The sequence below is a fragment of the Cannabis sativa genome, chromosome 6, assembly GCF_029168945.1.
Source record: "Cannabis sativa cultivar Pink pepper isolate KNU-18-1 chromosome 6, ASM2916894v1, whole genome shotgun sequence".
NCBI classification, from domain to species: Eukaryota; Viridiplantae; Streptophyta; class Magnoliopsida; order Rosales; family Cannabaceae; genus Cannabis; species Cannabis sativa.
This window is the reverse complement of record NC_083606.1, coordinates 73,374,295-73,392,978: the sequence shown is the minus strand read 5'-3', so window position 1 is coordinate 73,392,978 and position 18,684 is coordinate 73,374,295. Positions and strand designations below refer to the sequence as shown.

Below are 18,684 nucleotides of genomic sequence, written 5' to 3'. Positions count from 1 at the left end.
TAAGAACTTTCTTTTCTCATACTAAAGTAATTGAAATGTTTATTGTATTTATCTAGTTCATTATTATTATAAAATGTCATATTATTATAATTATAATAAAATATTTTAATTTATTAATTATTATAAAAAATACTAATTATTCATAACATCATATAGTTAGTTACTACCAATTTAAGCATAATTAGTTTATAATTAAAATTGTAAGAGAAAAAAAAAAGACGAAGGGGGCAAATCTGAAATTCTAATGGAAGATAGGGGTAAAATGGTAAAACAAAGAGAATGGTGGCATTTTATATAATGAAGGGCAAAATTGGAAAAAATGAAAAAACGACACACTTAGAAAACGACAAGTGAAGGTGTTATGGAAACATTGCAAATGTTTTTCTTTCTCTTCTTTTCATTCTCTTTTTCCCTTTATACCCTTCGTGTGTAATAAAAATCCCATTTTTAGAGAGAGAGAGAGAGAGAGAATGAGAGGTGGGTGTTTAACAAAAGTAGATGGAAAATGACAAGAAAGAGAGAGAGAGAGAGTATAAAGGATTTAATGTGAAAAGAGAGATAAAATATATATAAATTTTGACAAATTTTATTTAGATTTTAGAGTGAGAGAAAGTGGGGTGTGTGGGTGAGTGAGCATTGAGGCAGTTTTATTGGAATTTTGTGAAACCAGAGCTAAAAAAATCCAATCTTTACACCAAAGTTCATAACTTTGACCCTTTCTCTCGAGTAAGAGAAGAGAAGAGAGAGAGAGAGAGAGAGAGAGAGAATGGTGATGAATGTGGTTTGAGCTTCAAGTTTTTCAACTTGGGTAGTAGAGAGTGAGCTAAGCTAAGCTAATCTTCTTCTTCTTCTTCTTCTTCTTGTTTTGATCTTTTGGCTTTGAGAGTCATTTTTCCTTGGTGGGTTTTTGAAAAGATGGGAGTTTTGAGTAGAAAGATGAGAAGTTTAATGGTGGTTATATGTATATGGGGTTTGGTTTCTTTCTCTTCTTCTTCCTTTGCTGCTCGGTTAAATCCATCAAGACAGAAGCTTGAGGTTCAGAAACACCTCAATCGGTTGAACAAGCCTGCCGTGAAAAGCATTGAGGTCCCCCACTTTCACTCTCTCTCTCTCTATCTCTCTTTTTCTCACCTTTACTTTTTACTCATTTAACTTTCTCGTGATGCTCCATAATACTACCTTTTCCCACCACCTCCTCTTGTGTTTGGTTTCTGGGAAAGTGGTGGGAAAATGAGGTTGGAATAATGATGATAGGAATTAACCCCATTTGGTAAATTTTTTGTTTAGATTTGAATGTTACAAGTTGGGTTTTTTCAGTACCCAAATGGGGTTATTTGCTCAAATGAGTCTTCTTTAGCTTTCATCCTATGTTTCCACCATTTTTTCTTCTTGGTCAATTTCATTGTTCTTCTTCTCTCTCTCTCTCTCTTCAATAATTTCTTTTGAGTACAGAAAGCTTTAATGAGAGAGTTCCTCAATAAATTTTCTTACTTCCTAAGCTATAAAATTTAATGCTACTAGTTTTTGAGTCAAGCATTTCTCCTTATGAAAATAAAAATCTGTTTTTTCAATGTACTTGATAATAACCCATTTTCTCAAATGTAAACTAATGACTGTTTTTGTACTAAAAATCTTAACTTTATTTAACTTTAATGGTAAGTGCAGAGCCCAGATGGAGACATAATAGACTGTGTTCATATCTCTCACCAGCCTGCTTTTGATCATCCTTTTCTCAAAGACCACAAGATTCAGGTTCACAAACTCTCCTATCTTTTTTTTTTTTTTAATTTTTTTCCATAATTTTTTCATTTTTATTCAAATGGGGTTTGGTTGAATTTTCAGACTAGGCCAAGTTACCATCCAGAAGGACTATTCCAAGACAATAAGGTCTCTGAAAAGGCTAAGGAAAAGACAAACCCAATGACTCAGTTATGGCATGTGAATGGTAAATGTCCTGAAGATACTATTCCTGTGAGAAGAACTAAAAAAGATGATGTTTTGAGAGCAAGTTCAGTTAAAAGATATGGTAAGAAGAAGCATAGATCTATTCCTAAGCCAAGGTCTGCAGATCCTGATCTTGTCAATGAGAGTGGTCATCAGGTAATAATTATAACATTAATAAAAATACAATCTTTAATTCTTGTTCTTTATTATTATTATCATTATTGGGTAAGTCTATAAGTTTATTTTGGTAGACTTCTATCTATTTTGGTATTTAGTAAAGTTTTTTTTAACTCAATTGAAAAATTAGACTAAAAAGCTCATTTTAGAGGGTGTACTAAAGATTTTTCGATTATTATTTATCTCATTGTGGTTCTGATATTTGTGTTTTTTTATCTGGTTTGAATCAGCATGCAATAGCTTATGTAGAAGGGGACAAGTACTTTGGAGCAAAAGCAACCATAAATGTATGGGAACCTAAGATTCAACAACCAAATGAGTTTAGTTTGTCTCAGCTATGGATTCTTGGTGGATCTTTTGGTGAAGATCTTAACAGCATTGAAGCTGGTTGGCAGGTACTAACTTAACTAGCTTTTAAGTAACCAAAATTGAAAGTTAAAAAAGAAGTGTTTTTTATTTGACTAAATTCAATTTTGATGACACAATCAATACACAAACAACAGGTCAGCCCAGATCTATATGGTGATAACAACACAAGACTTTTCACCTACTGGACTGTAAGCTTCTTCTTCTAACCCCCTTTTGTTAGTTTCATTTGTTCTCATTCCTTTGTCCATAAAGTTTGAATCTTTATTTGTTTTTTCAATTCACAGAGTGATGCATATCAAGCCACAGGGTGCTATAATCTCTTGTGTTCTGGCTTTATTCAAATCAATAGTGAAATTGCAATGGGTGCAAGTATATCTCCTGTTTCTGGCTTTAGAAATTCACAATATGATATCAGTATCCTTGTTTGGAAGGTAAATTCCAAAACTTTTTTCTTTTCTTAATATTATTGATTATTATTAAATAATTAAATTTTAGTAAGTGTGGGGTGACCACAGAGTCCAAAAAGTTGATACTGCCAAGAAAGAGTCATGTGGGTTGGAATCAATAAAAATTGTCTACTCTTTAAAGTTTGTTTCTCATTGGATTAAAATACAAGAAAGATAGAGATTTAAAACCCCAAAACCTATTGTTGGCTAAAATCCACATCAAGGGCTATTATTCTTCTTTTTCATATGAACAAAAAAAAGGAAATAAACACATGATGAGAATCTTTTGGATCACTCTTTAATCAAAACATCATGTCTCAATAATCTTGTGATATTTTTTTTTACCTTAATCTAGGCAACAATAAAGGGTGGTAAAAACACACCTTTTAAGATAAATTTAATTACACCAAACACGGTATTTACCCAATTACCGAAACCCCACATACAACACTTACATGAGCGATGTAGGACAAAATACACACACTCAATGGTTACACTTAGCGCAGCTTGGTAGCTGCGCTAAGTGTTGACTTTAAGGTTAAATAAATTTAATTACACCAAATACGGTATTTATCCAATTACCAAAACCCCATGTACAGCGCTCCGAGTCTTAATCAGTGTTTTGTTGTGTGCCTAAAAATGTTGACTTTTTTTTTGTTTGTTTTGACTTTTGAAATGATAGGATCCAAAAGAAGGGCATTGGTGGATGCAATTTGGGAATGACTATGTATTGGGTTATTGGCCATCATTCTTGTTCTCATACTTAGCTGATAGTGCTTCCATGATTGAATGGGGAGGTGAGGTTGTGAACTCAGAACCAGATGGTCAACACACATCAACACAAATGGGAAGTGGTCATTTTCCTGAAGAAGGTTTTGGTAAAGCAAGTTACTTTAGAAACATTCAAGTTGTGGATGAATCAAACAATCTCAAAGCACCTAAAAGCATTGGTACCTTCACTGAAAAATCAAACTGTTATGATGTTCAAACTGGTAGTAATGGTGATTGGGGTCATTTCTTTTACTATGGTGGTCCTGGTAGAAATCCCAATTGCCCTTAAACAAAATTACCATTTTACCCTTTTCTTTTACCATAATGTATCATTCAAAACCAACCTCTCTTAAGTAGTTTTCTTCTTCTTCTTCTTCTTCTTCCTCTTTTGTATACCCTTTTTTTTCTTCTTAACAACCAACATGTGACCCCCCCTTTTTCTGTAGTTTTGGCAAGTTTTTTGACTCTTTTATTTTTCTTTCTTTTTTCTCTTTTTACTACTAAAAGATTCTCTTCCATGTAAGTGGGTGGTGGTGGTGGTGGTGGTGGTGGTGGGGTGTGAGGACTAGAGATTATGGCCAAAGTTTCTGAAAAGCTTAAAAGAAACAGGCCTTTTTAATATTACTATAGTGTTGTCTTGTCTAGTCTTCTCTCTTTTTCTACCTTTGTATTCTATTTTTTGTGTGCTCCTATCTTGGGAGTGGCTTTGTTAATTTTAATGAAATGAATATGAATGAATTAATGAATGAGTTCTCTCTCTCTTGGCTTCATCCTTGTTTTTATATAATGAGTTCTATTGATCCAACATTGGGTTTATTTAACTTTGAGTTAAAGTACATTAAATCAAGTTCTTAGGACATTAAACCTTAACTAAGTTCATAATTTTTATTGGGGTTTTTTATTATTTTTATACTTTAATTATAATGTTTTTTTTTTTTTTTTGTGTGTTTTTACATAAATTTACATTGCAACTTAAATTGTAATTAAAATTAAAATTTATTGGAGTAACTTAAACCATAAATTTGAAGAAGAAAAAAAGATTAAAAAATAGTAAGTATATGAAGTAATTATTTTTTTTAGTTTTTATTCTTTGGGTAATCAAGTTGTAATTTAGTTTGAAAAAAATTTAGTCTTCTTGTTAATACTATTATTTCAAGCTAAAGATAAAAAATAATTTCATTTAACAAAAGTTAATAATAATTATTAAGGTAATTGAAATTCCACCAAACAACCTAAAACATTAAAATGTCTATTTTTTCCTTACCATTTTAATTTAATAGAATGACTCTTGTTTTCATAAATATAATTTTTGAGACAAAAATTATTCTAATACAAAATAATTTTGCATTTTTTTTTAATTATATTAATCTTTATTCCATTCTCATTTCTAGTGTAGTCTTTTCATTACAACCAATCAAATTAAAAATTCTAAAACTATTTATGCTAAAATTCCACATAATTATATAAATAAATATATAAAAGGCTTGAAAAGAGAATATGCTATCCAAAAAGTTGTCTAGATGAGATTAGATTAAGATTTTCCTTTTTTTTGGTGGAAGTGGCTGACAAAGCTTTACAATCTCAATGTATTCTATTCATTCCCTTTCCCTAATTTTTCAACTTGCCCCCCAACAAAAGCATATCAATAATAAATAAAGAATTGATTATTAGGCACTAATGGTGTCCAATACCTTCTGTAAGTGGTGTCTTACGATTTGTTAGCAATATTCTTTAAAAGTTATTTTCTTAAGTTATATGAGACTCAATACTTAATTACTCCAATAACAGTATAATACTGATAAATTTGTTAAGTACCAGTAATATCTTTTAGTATTTTTTTAAATAAAAATATAAATTTAAAAAATTATATAAATAATAAAAATTAAAAAGAAACAAAGCACTTTGATGAAGTTCCCACTTCCCACTGACCCACAATTCAAGCACTTAAAACATAATAATGTCTTTTTTGAGATCCATTAGATTAGATACAATTGTTTGTTAAGGACATTTTTGTTCCATACTTTTTTTTTTGGTAGATAGATTGATTCCTTTGAGCTTCAATCAAAAGGGTTTTTTTTTTTTTCAAAAGTGAAATTCATTTCATGGAAAGAACTTTTCTTTTGTATAAATAGGAAATTTCCTTTTTGTATGTGCAATTCCAATGTTATTTTCAATCAACTAACTACTCTTAGAAAAAGAAAGAAAGAAATGTTTTTGCCAACTAACATAAAACACTATAAAAGAGTTTGGTGTTATGGAGAGTGCTAATCAATTAGACTTTTTTCCATACCTTTCTATTGTAACTTGATTGCATTTGGTTTTGTGTATTTCTTTTTGGAGAAATGCTTAAGGGTACTACTAATGTTTAAGACTATTATAAATTAGTATACTGTTATTAATGGAATTAAGTATCGAGTTTTACATATTTTAATTTAATAATTATTGTAAAAAATTATTAATTATTTACAAAGTGTTGAATTTTTATTTATTTTTTAAAAAGAAAAATATAAGTTCTTTCAAATGTTTTATGTGAAGGGAAACCCGAAAAATACATAAAAAAATTTGGAAATTATGTAAATACAAAAGAGTAAAAGTGGAGTAATAAAATTGAAGTAAATATATATATTTTATATAAGTAACATTTATAGATTAGTAAACCTTTGTCACAAATTTATAAATAATTGTTATAATCATGTAAATGTTTAGGAATTTATAAATATTAATTATAGATATTGTATTTTTATTTATTATTTTTTATTACCATTTATTTTGATTTTTTTTCTTTCTAGAAAAATATATATTGTGGTGTACTAGAAGCAATTTTGCCCTTTTTATTATTCAAGATTTTAAATAGGAAAATAAGCCATTTTATAATGGGCTTTCCTTTTCAAATTGTGATGAAGAAGAGCAATGTTTTGAAGATAAAAAATCAAAATTGGAACAACAAGATGTGATCACATTGTTGACTTTTATTAGGAGAAATCTAGTTTACATTTACAACATAGCATACTATTTACTCAAATTAAAAAATAAGCATAGGATAGATTCTATAAGTATTGAAAAAATTGTTTGTTTGCCCCTAAAAAAAGGGAATTGAACCATTAAGATTTAATTATTTAAAAAAGTTTTATAAATGAAAAAAAACTAGTACTAATTTTTGGAAAATAAATATTACCTATTCTATGAATCATGTCTTACTTTTTGCTTAGGATTTTGAAATCACAACGGTTACTTTTTAATGTTTAAGCCAAAATCCCATATCCCTATGTCAGTGAGTGATACAAACAAATCAATACTATACATATATAGGAGCAATTTTTGCAAGCCACACAAAATAATTATTTGCTCTGAAAAAACAAGAGACTAGGAGTGTTCACAAAGTATCTGATCCAATCCAATCCGCACGATCCAATTTGCAAAATGTGGATATCCGCACTTGTGCGGATTGGATTGGATTGAAAAATCTAAAATCCGCACTTGTGCGGATTAAATGTTGTTTGACCTCAAAAAGTAACCGATCAAATCCAATCCGCACTTAAATATATATTTTTAAAAAATTATAATATGTAATATATATTAATTAAAAAAAGACACAAGCTTCTAATTTCTTAATCTTTTTTAGTAATATATTGAGTTGGTGCATTTTATTTATTTTGTAATAAAAAACACAAGAAAAATAATTCTTATTCACATATACACATACACATAAAGTTTAAATATATATATACTAGCTTATTTATTTTAGTAATTAGATAGTTATATATTTTAGTGTAAATCTAAAGATAAGTATATATATATTGATATATATGTATATTGGTTTAATTTATATAAATAAAGATGGAAATAGATTAGTATTGGAGATTAAGAAACAATAGTCTTTTTTTAATTTTTTTCTATGAAATATTAAATACTTTATTATTAAAAAAGTAACCGATCCAATCCGCACTATTGCGGATTGGATTGGATTGGATTTAAACTCTTATGCGGATCGGATTGGATCCAAAATATGAAATCCGCACTTAGTGCGGATTGGATGTTGTTTGACCAAAAAAGTACAGATTGGATCGGATGAACACCCCTACGAGAGACATTTACAAAGGAAGAAAAGGAGATCTTTATATTAAAGAAAATTTAACAAAAGAATAATAATAAAAAAAACTAAAAAATAAATCTAATTTATGTGTTCATTAAACCAGTTGAGACTAGATCAAAGTGATCGTAGAAAGTATTAGTGAGGTGCGCATGTGGGGGTCATAAGTTCAAATCTAAATATGTAACTTAACAAATGTATGTACTAAAGACATTTTTATTAAAAAAAATTGATGTGTTCATTAATTTTTTCTTAGAGAAATGCTAAAGAGTACCAGTGGTGTTTAGCACTCTCCTATGTGTCAATATTGATATTAGTCCCACTAAGTATCGGGTCTCATATAATTTAATATAATAGTTTCTAAGGAGTATCGCTAACGAATCGCAACGCGACATGTTTAGAATGTGCTAGACACCATTAGTGCCTAATAACAATACTCTTTTTATTATTATTATTATTTAATGAGAGAGAAAGAAAAAGACAAAGTGATTAATGAGCTATTGTTATGCAAATAATTGTAGATATAATTTCAATAAGAAAAAACCAAACATCATGTAATAAGTATTCATAGGTAATTTGGAAATTAGTAAAATTATCTTTCATTTTAAATTTAAGAGCATTGCTATTAAGTACTATTGGTGCCTAATACTTTCTAGACGTGTCATTTTGTGATTGGCTAGCGATACCTTTTAAAAGTTATTACATTAAAATATATGGGACCTCATACTTAATTACATCAATAGCAATAGTAATATGTAGGAGGGTACTAAACACCACTAGTGCCTTTTAGCATTTCTCTAAACCTAAACTTGGATTAGTAGTACCACATTGCTCATATTGTACAATTTTTGCAACTTAACTCTTATAAAAAGAATTATAATCAAAACTATGAAATAAATTTATTTATTCGTTGTTTTTAAATTATTCATTTTCAATAATGGTAATTATTATATCTTTACTCGATCAGAATCGAGTCACAAATAATAATAATCAGTAAATCAATAAGTGTCTATTCTAAAACACTCTAAGATTTTCTACGGACTCTTCTTCATAAGCTTCGAAAAAGTAGAAGAAAATTGCATTGTATACCCACTTTACTTTATTTGTTTTAATTTTTACCTTTATTTCCATATTCTTTAAGATATACCCATTTTTATAGATGATGTGCCTATTATACTCTTTACATAAATATAAATTATGTATTACACTTAAGTGAAAGGTAAGGATATATTAGATAATTAACTCATAAAAGTGGGTAGATTTTAATTGTATAAAATATGAAGGTATTTTTGATTAATTAATACAAAAAAGAGGTATTTCTCAACTTATCCCAAAAAGTAGATTATTAATTTCATTTACCATGTGGATTCATAGTAACCATTCATAAAATATTTAAATCTCATTACATTAACAACTTGTAATTAATGGCGTTTAACTCTAAAAAAAATAAATATGACCTCTAAATATTCTAACTTGAGAAAAAATAAGATTTTACTTGAATTAATATATTTTGTTTTTGAAGCAATTGGAGTGATGAAACATAATACCATTTCTACCAACTTATGTTAATAAACTTCATTAAGTTTGGCATTTCTTAACAAAGTAAGAAGTTTTAGCTCTTTCAACTCAGCTATGCATAAATTCTCATTGAAAATCACTTTACAAATGGCACTCCTGAACAAACTCGTCGAGCATAATCATCATACTGCGAGCCAAAGAACCGTCTCAAGAAATACTCTTCGTATGGAATCCGTCGATAAAAGAATCGCCAAACAACAATTGCAAATCCAATCGTCGACAAAGGATTACAAAGCATTATTTGAGTACCAACTGACCAAATAAGAAAACCGGTGTATCCTGGATGACGAACAAATCTGTAGACTCCGTGTGTAATTAGTTCGTGATGCTCGTCACGATTAGTCCTGATAAGATGTGTGAAGGCATAACCAGCTGTTATGATCGCCATTTTACGTATGATTTCTCCTATAACAACCATGACGAGCCCAGTGTAGCAAATCCACCAATGTTCCTTCAGCTCGGGGACTAAAAGGATCTCAACAACATACTCCAACATCGAGAAAACCATCGCGAAAATGTAGCCTTTGCTTATGAGAAGAGATCCGAGTGTAACATTCGGTCTACCATGAAAGGCAACTGCTAATAGGTACTCAGAAGTATGAAAGAATATTACTGCTACAAAAAACATCTGAGACAACTGTGTTATAGCTGTAGAACTGAAAACTTGTGCCATTTTCAATGATAATATGAGTTGAACAGAATCCAATTGTCTCAAATGCTGCAGCGTTTCGGTGAAACCTATTTTCTCAGTTTTCGTCTCGGTAAAGAACTAAAGAAAGCACTATATTATTTCTTTGGGTTTAGGGTAGAAATTTGTGTATGTCTCCTAAACACAACTCCAAAAATGTTTCATTTCTGCATATAAAAAAAAAAGGTATTGGAAGGAGAATAGTAAAACATATAGCTTATAATTTACATAGAAAACTTGAAAGAAAGAAACAAAGAAAGGAAAATGATTTAGTGGGTTCTGAGTATGATCAAGGCATGTATCTTTTCAGACTAGGAATTTGATACACTATTGTTCCAATCCAAATCTTGAAAGAATTGCAATTTCCAAACTTTTCGAGATAGTTCGGTATCTTCTTAGAGCAATCTTTTATTCTAAAATAGTTCAGACAAAATTCAACATGCTCTCATATGACTCCATCTTAGAATTTATAGGCAAGACTAACAAAGATTCCGTACTAGCCAACCAATAGCAATCTGAGTATTAGACACACTTTAACAAGGGAAACCTACAAAAATACTGGAATTTTGGTTAACTTTTACAAAAATACTGTCACACGGAAATTTTTTCAAAAATACTGTATTTTTATAAAACACCAGTAAAACACAAAGCAGTATAACTCAAAACAACAGTAGAACACTAGTAAAACACCAGTAGAACACCAGTGAAACTTAACACAGTATACTGCAGTATGAAACTTATAAAAAAACATAGTAAAAATGTAAAAAATACCGCCTGACAGTATTTTTGTAAGAAAATAGCAAAAGTTAGTATACCATGTAAATTTCCCCTTTAACAATAATCACAGCCACTAAGAACTGGACAACTCAGCCTCCAAAATCCTCAAATTCTATCAAAACAAAATCATTTAGAGAAACCAAACCATTCTTAGTCCCAATGTAGTAGCATCAAAGAAACTTCATATGGGGAGGTATCCTCAATTCTAACTTAACAATGAATCCCAAATTCCGATGAATTTTGTTCTAAACTAACAAAGAATCTTAACTAGCCAACATATAATTAGACACAATTAAACAATTATCACAGCCACTAAGAACTGGACAACTCAGCCTCTGAAATCCTATAGTGAGACTAATCTCAAGGCTTAACCTAATTCTATCAAAACAGAACCATTTCAACAACAGAATAGAGACTACAGAATGGATTATGGATTATGCAGTTTAAAAGAAAGACCTTTTAGACAAACCAAACCATTCTTAGTCCCAATATGAGTCTCAATGAATTTTGTTCTCAAAATCTAGTGACTAATTAAATGGTATAAAACCTTAAAATAAATCTAAACTACTGATATATCCCATAAACTAACATTCAAATGTATATGGAATTTTATATCAATCCTAATATAATAATAAATAGTCCACTCACTAGCAAAGAAGAAGAAATCAAACTTTGAAATACCCATATGTACATACCAGTGCCAAATCTTGTCAATATTTGTTCATAACACACTAGCAAAGTCTTCATCAAGATCCAATTTTGAGAATCTGTGTAATCCCTGAAACAAAGAAGAAATTGTTAAGAAAAAAGAAAGAAACTCACCCTAGATTGCTGAATGTAGCTTCTCAAAGAGAGAAACAAACAGTTTCAAAAAGAACAAGATTGAAAATTGAGACAAAACTCAGTTGCTGCAAGGAGGAAATCAATTGGGAATAGAATAGAAGAGAAAGTGAACGATGAAAAGGAAAGATTGGGCTTGGACTTTTCATTTTGATTTCAACAAAAAAAAGTGTCACAAAACAAAACTCAATCTAACATTATTACCATATAATAAACACTCTATTAATAAATAGTTTCGTTCTTTTAAAAAGAAAAAATTACCAACATTAATTAAATTATACTTATGGCTAATCTCAACTCAAATGAAATAGCTTGAAGCCTATTTTGGTCAAACTTTTTTTCCCTAAAATTTATAAATTATAATTAAAGCTGCCAAAACACAAAGGGTGCAGTGCAACATTATTCAAGAGGCCAATAAATATACAATGATCATTTTGCCATAATACAAGGTGATTTCATTTTGGCAAGTAAACTTGTTATTAGTTGTAAATGCCTACTAATTTATTCCATGAGCAAGCATAAGGTGAGTGGAGGTATGAGCTTCACAACATGAAGGATTTTAACCTTGTTTTTTCTTGGCAAGTAAAGTTGGAGTTTGCTAGTTAATGAGGAGTCTCTAGTAGGGAAGGTGTTCACATATTTTTCTAACTTGCGCTTTCGCTAAACTATGATGGTATAAGGGAGGATTGGCGATGTTGTCAGGCGATTGGCCTATGTTCGTAGAGGGATGGCAACAAGCTTTTGACATAGGAACTAATGACCAGTTGGGAGTTGTTTGAATGCTTTGTTGGGCTCTATGGCATGGTTGTAATGATCTAACTTGGCAACAGAATAATGCACTCAGTTGAATAGGTGGGTACATTATTTGGTGTCGTCGATATTGACTCAGGTTGAGGTCGACAAGAGTGAGCAGTTGAACAAGCCAAATGTTGACATGACATAATCAAGGTAAACGTATATGTTGCCATTTTTTGAGAGTGAGGGTAAATTTGGGGTGAGTTGAATTGCTTGAAATTATGATGGGAGGATGTTGGAAAACACTTTTTCTGAATCCAAAAGTTGAAGCGATCGAGTTAAGAAAAGCATTGAGTTGGATTGAAAATAAAGGTTAGACACAAATGGTAATTGAACCTGATAGTCTCATATTTTTCCAGGCCATTCAAAGTACTATTAGAATGGTTTATTCATAGCTAGAACATCATATGTTATATAGTATCAAAAATAAGGATAGTACATCATAAATAATTATGAACTTTGCATCACTTTTAATAGTAGAAATGTATAACCCAAGACGAGTAAGCTAATAAGAACTCAAACTAACAGCCAAAGAGGCTTCCCTTTATATTAAGTTTCTTCAGAAGCTAATATAGGAACATATTATTTGAATATTCTGCAATAATTATTGACTACATTTATAAATGGAAAGAGTAATCTACACAAGTCTTGAGCAAACTTTTTTTATTACATAGAAAGATAGTTTTCAGTTAACTCTTAAGAGTATGTTCATCACATTGTAAGGTGATCTAAGTGAGCCAATGCAATGGGTGGTGTGTGAACAAGAGAAGTTTGGTATTGTGCAAGTTTGATATTTGATAGACTATATCCCCTTTGTATACGCCCGTAGGTCTAGGAAAGGGGCTGTGGTCAGTACTGTAGGGGATTAATTAGTGAGCCGGCAGTAAAGTAAGTTGTTATGTGGGTTTTGTTAGAGTGTGGCTGGCTTCAGTGCACTTGGTTAGATTGGAATAAAGTGTAGCGGGTGAATCTTTGAGAACCAGACTCTCGAAATCCTGAGTATTCAATACAAAGGCATTTTGCCATTTTTATCCATATAAATCACTGTTCTCTATAATCTCTGTTATTCTAAATACTCGAACTTTGGCATGATGAAACACTAGTTAATTTTGGCAGCAAATAAAATGGATTCTTATATAGACTTTACAGACATGAACAATTCAATTGAATGTCAAATGATAGAGAAAGAAAACTGGAAGAGCCAAGGTCTTGTATATATCTTACCATTTGCATATCTAACTTGGATTGTTCAAGCAAGGACTTGTTAATTTCACTAAAGCAAAACAACATAATATGCACACAACTATACTTCATTAGAAGCAATGTCTTTGCTTATCTCCAAAAAAAAAAAAAAGAAGCAATGTCTTTAGATACTGGTGACTGCAATATTCATTTTGTTCACTGCACAAAATTTGAATTACTACTTCTTTCTTTACAAGTAATGCAAATCACCAAGTTCCTACAAACAAATGGTTATTCCCAAGGAGATGGTGTTCCAAAATTTTCTTTGCCTGTTTCTGGAATGGTTACTACTCCTTAAATTATAGCACCTAAAAGAGTGAATGCTTGAAATGTGTGACAGCCAGTAGTCCCGATCCGTAAGGGGAAATACCGGTTAAGTTGTACAATCCCACATTGTCTGGGGAAGGTCAAGTGGGATGATTCTAAGACTGTGTAAGTATGAGACTACACAGTTGAAAAAAGCTTAAATGGATTGATTGGTACTACATATATCAACAAAGTACATTTTGTTTTCTTGTAGCTCATCACAAAAGAATTCTATAGTTAAGCGTGTTTGACTTGGGATAATTTCAAGATGGATGACCTCCTGAAAAGTCTTCTCAAAAAGTGTGCGAGTGAAGACAAAGCACGCTGAAAATACTTGTCTTAGTTTGTAGGGTCAGTCATCAATCTAGGAAACAGTCAGACATAAAGCGAGGGACGTTATAAAACGCAACCACTATGGAACACAACACATGACAATTCTGGAGACTATGGCTCAAGGCTCTCTTAGGTGGGTGTTCTTATAATGAATGTTAGAAGTGTAAGATATATAGGCTTTTATCTCAAAATTAATTGGCAGTGAAAAGAGCAGCACATGCATCTTAATCTTATCTATGTATATAGTTTCTACATATTATATATTATATCAAGGTGTGACTCTCCAACAGACAGAAGAAATCAACTGGAAAAAAGTTAAAAGATGATTTTTTTCTCTCTTTAATTTATGAATGGGTTACAGAATAGAAAGTAGTGAACAAATTGAGGTACAATATTAAAATTCCCAAATAAGACTCACTCATTAACATAACATGTATTACTTATTGTTATGCATTTCATTTCATATGATTATGAATGTTTGATCTTGAATTTAATAGATAGTACCATTGAACAATCGGAGTTTGAGCCTAGTCTAAATATGAAATCAAATCAAAACAATAGAAGAGAAATCTGATTCGTCCAAAGTTGAAAATAATACTGACCTGAATATGATGCTTAAGACTGAGATTAGCTGAGCTCCACTGCCGTCGGCGTACTGTGGTGGGTGACTCGCCGTTGCCGAGAGAGAACAGAGAGAGAGAGAGAGAGAGAGAGAGAGAGAGGGATCTATGAGGGTGGAGAAGAGACAAGTTATTGGGCTGGACTTGGGCTTGGGCTTGGGCCAGTTTCTTGGGCTCAATTTTTTACTTTTGTGATTATTTCAGAAATACCCAAAACAGCAAAACAAAATTGAATTTTTACACTACATACTGAATTTTTTTAACTTTTTTTATTGTGACGCAAATTTTTTTTCAAAAATACTGTGTACTGTATTAAGTATTCAGTGTTGTTCTACGGTTGTTTTTTAATTATTTTACTGCTATTTTAATTGTTCTATTTTGTTATTTTACATTTATTTTATAAGAAGATAGTATTTTTATAAAAAATTCTACGTCACAATAAAATTATAATACTGTTCTTTTCACTTATTTATGGATTTTTTTTTTCTTTTCTTTTCAAATTGTTGTTTTTAAGTTGTAATAAAAAAGACTGCTGTTTATACGTTGTGAAAATATAATATAATGTTGCTATAATATAAATAAGATAATATTTTCATTTAAAAAACATTAGTCTGTAAAAGTGTAAGAAAAAAAATCATAAAAATGTATGATTTTAGGTATTTTATGTAATTTCTCTATATTGTTAAATTTTTTGAGAACTTTAGTCATCATATAACTCAAAATAATTATTTTTACAATATATAAGTTTGTTTTTTACAAAAATTCGAACTATTAATTCACAATATGTTTTATGTTATTTTCTTATTTTTTTAATTTTTTTTTTAAAAAATGAGAGAGATCCAATACTAAATTATTATAGTTGAGTAAATTAGTACAGTATATGGAACATGGTTATTGAATTGAAATGTTAATACCATGTGAAAATTGTGTATAAGAACTGATTTTTTTTAAAAAGAAAACATGTAGCATTTAGTTTCTGATATTAAGAATATTAAGTTTTAAAACAAAAAAAATATAATGCATTTGGACCATCTACGTGTCCATATTCATGAATTAACGGAAATGGTAGTGACAGTGTTAGAGAATTGTAACATTAAATATTATTATCTCCAAAAATAAAAATAAAATATTTAAATATTTAAAATCTAAACAATTAAGTATTTATGCCACAATTTACCCTAAACAAAATAACATCTTTCCATAAAATATGAAAAAATAAAAAACATTTACGATGAGAAGAATAACAGACATTTATTATTTAAAATATGAAAATTCAAAATAAAAATACCATCAAACTATTAATTACATACGAAAAAGAAAAAAATAAGAAAAACTCATTTTAATTTGACAAGGTTCAATAGATGACACTCTGCAGGTAACTAAGAATCATCGAAAAACTATAACCAATTAATAATAGCGATCTTCTTTTTTTTTTCTTCTGTGGTATCGATCTCGGCTCCCCATCATGATTAAGAAATAACATAGAAGATCGCTAACTGCTTACAATACGCTACATCAATAATGTTGAGCACCTTATGATGTCTAATAGCAATATAAATACCAACTAAATTATCACTTTGTGACATTAATAAGAAAAAAGATAAAGAGAGAAATAAAATGACAAAAAAAAATGAAAGTTCATATATATTTGACATTTTTAACTTTATTTTTTGGATGGTTCAAAAGCATGGCACTTTCTACAGGTAGACAAAAACCACTGAAAAACCCGCGACCGCTTAACGACAACAACCCTCTTGTTTTTCTTCTTTGGTATCGACTTCCTCCGCCGCAATGACCTTTCTCGGCTTAAAGCCACCGGAACGGGTTGAGCCATGAATTGCCACCTTTGATAACAGCCGTACACTTGAGCTGACACCGCTCTACTTCCACAAGTAGTATCATATCTACTTTGATAATTTGATCTCGATTCTCTTCCCATAACTAACGATGTCGTTTTAATATTAATCGAGTTGATGAATTCTTTGATACCATGTTGTAATTAGTATTAGTAATACCAATAGCATTGGTGAGGTGGAATAGAAACGAGTATAAATAAATAAAGGAATGTTGGTTATTTATGTTATTAATTACTAATTTATTGATATAGTAACATTTGATTAGCAAATCTAAAATTATTTTTTATATAATGGAGTTATTTATGCTTTTTTTTTTTTTTTGGATGTATCAACATTATCAATATAGTAATTAATGGAGTTATTTCTGTTATTAATTACTAAATTATCGATATAGTTTTATAAAAAAGATTATCGATATAGTAACATTTCACTAACAAATCTATAATTACTAATTATATAATGGATTAATATTAAGTAATTAAATTATCAAAACCGAATTTTTACATTTTTACTTTTTTTTTTTCTGAATATCTATTATATTACACAATGCTCTTCAATAAATATAGAAATGTCCAAAAAGATATTATTACTAAAATAAAAAGATATTATTACTGTAAAAAAGATATTATTGCTAAAATAAAAAGATATTATTACTATAAAAAAATATAATATTACTAAAAAAATAGAAAAAGAAGAAACAAGTATTAAAAAGTCAACTTTCCAAAAAACATATATATTTGACTTAGGTGTAGCTGTTTGTGCAGTGCACCTCAATGACCTCATCATTATCCTAAAATTTATTAACTATCTTTTCAACAAAAAATTACTTATTATTATTATTATTATTATTATTATTATTATTATTATTATTATTATTATATAACCAATTTAATTAATTTATTATTTTGTCAATTTTTTATGATAGGAAAGTTTGTTACTGAATATACTATCGAATTTTATATATTTAATGGTCAAACCAAATAAAAGAAAAATCTAATAAATAAGCAATTAGTTAATAATATTAATTAGGTTATTAATGGAAAGTTGGAGTAAGTTATAATGGAAAATATAAGTTGGAGTAAGTTATAATGGAAAATATAGTTATCTATATTTTTTTATGAAAGCAAATGAATTATATAATGAACAAAAATAAATTCATTTTGAGTATAATTAATTAGAAAATAAATTACTAATTTATTGATATAGTAATATGTGACTAATAAATATATTATTAATTTTATATAATGGAGTTATTTATGTTATTAATTACTAATTTATTAACATAGTAACATTTGATTCACAAATCTATAATTATTTTTTTTATATAATGAATTATATTAAATTGATCAAATTATAAAATTACTTTTTTTATATAATTATTTTCACTCCTTTTATAACACTAAATTATATTAAATTGATTTATCTTGCGATTCTCACTATTTTATATTTTAAAACACAAAGTCCATAAATTAAGTTGTCGTTTGGTAATAATTTTATTTTTAAAATTTTTAATCACAAAAATAAAAAAAATAAAAACTTTTATTTTTGATAATATAACATGTGTTTTATAATCATTTTAGTTTTTTTAATTTTAAAAACAAAAAATAAAAATATGTTTTGTAATTTTTTTTATTTGTTGATTTTATTTAAATTGGGTCTAGGGCAGGAGTCTAGATTTGAGGCCAGGATTGCGGTCAAGTTCAAGTTCCAAAGTGTAGGTTGGGGTCGCAGTCTAAAATATTGATAGAAAAAAATCGTTTAAAATAATTTTAAAGATTTTTAAAATTTTAATTCTCAATTAAAAAATAAAAAGTAAAAACAGTATTATAGAGCACGATTTTAGAAAATATTT

General features: G+C 29.1%; 2 protein-coding genes across 2 annotated transcripts; one reads left to right on the top strand and one right to left on the bottom strand.

The window, feature by feature from the left end:
• Positions 1–367: 367 nt before the first annotated feature.
• On the top strand, positions 368–4,453 carry LOC115725409 (protein neprosin). Its single transcript, XM_030654926.2, has 7 exons — positions 368–1,086; positions 1,666–1,752; positions 1,843–2,100; positions 2,352–2,516; positions 2,625–2,678; positions 2,775–2,921; positions 3,619–4,453. The coding sequence occupies exons 1-7, from the start codon at positions 916–918 to the stop codon at positions 3,994–3,996; spliced, it is 1,260 nt and encodes a 419-aa protein (XP_030510786.2). The 5' UTR covers positions 368–915; the 3' UTR covers positions 3,997–4,453.
• A 4,817-nt stretch (positions 4,454–9,270) lies between these two features.
• LOC115725416 (protein-S-isoprenylcysteine O-methyltransferase A) lies at positions 9,271–15,094 on the bottom strand. Its single transcript, XM_030654931.2, has 3 exons — positions 14,959–15,094; positions 11,536–11,618; positions 9,271–10,230 (listed from the first exon to the last, which is right to left on the bottom strand). The coding sequence occupies exon 3, from the start codon at positions 10,046–10,048 to the stop codon at positions 9,452–9,454; it is 597 nt and encodes a 198-aa protein (XP_030510791.2). The 5' UTR covers positions 10,049–10,230; positions 11,536–11,618; positions 14,959–15,094; the 3' UTR covers positions 9,271–9,451.
• Between the last annotated feature and the right edge of the window lie 3,590 nt (positions 15,095–18,684).

What these genes read in the sequence shown, in the direction of transcription:
- LOC115725416 (XM_030654931.2), bottom strand. Translation starts at nt 10,048, where the DNA reads ATGGCACAAGTTTTCAGTTCTACAGCTATAACACAGTTGTCTCAGATG.
- LOC115725409 (XM_030654926.2), top strand. Translation starts at nt 916, where the DNA reads ATGGGAGTTTTGAGTAGAAAGATGAGAAGTTTAATGGTGGTTATATGT. An exon ending in CTGCCGTGAAAAGCATTGAG is followed by an intron (nt 1,087 to 1,665) that starts GTCCCCCACTTT and finishes TGGTAAGTGCAG; the next exon opens with AGCCCAGATGGAGACATAAT. An exon ending in GCATTGAAGCTGGTTGGCAG is followed by an intron (nt 2,517 to 2,624) that starts GTACTAACTTAA and finishes CACAAACAACAG; the next exon opens with GTCAGCCCAGATCTATATGG.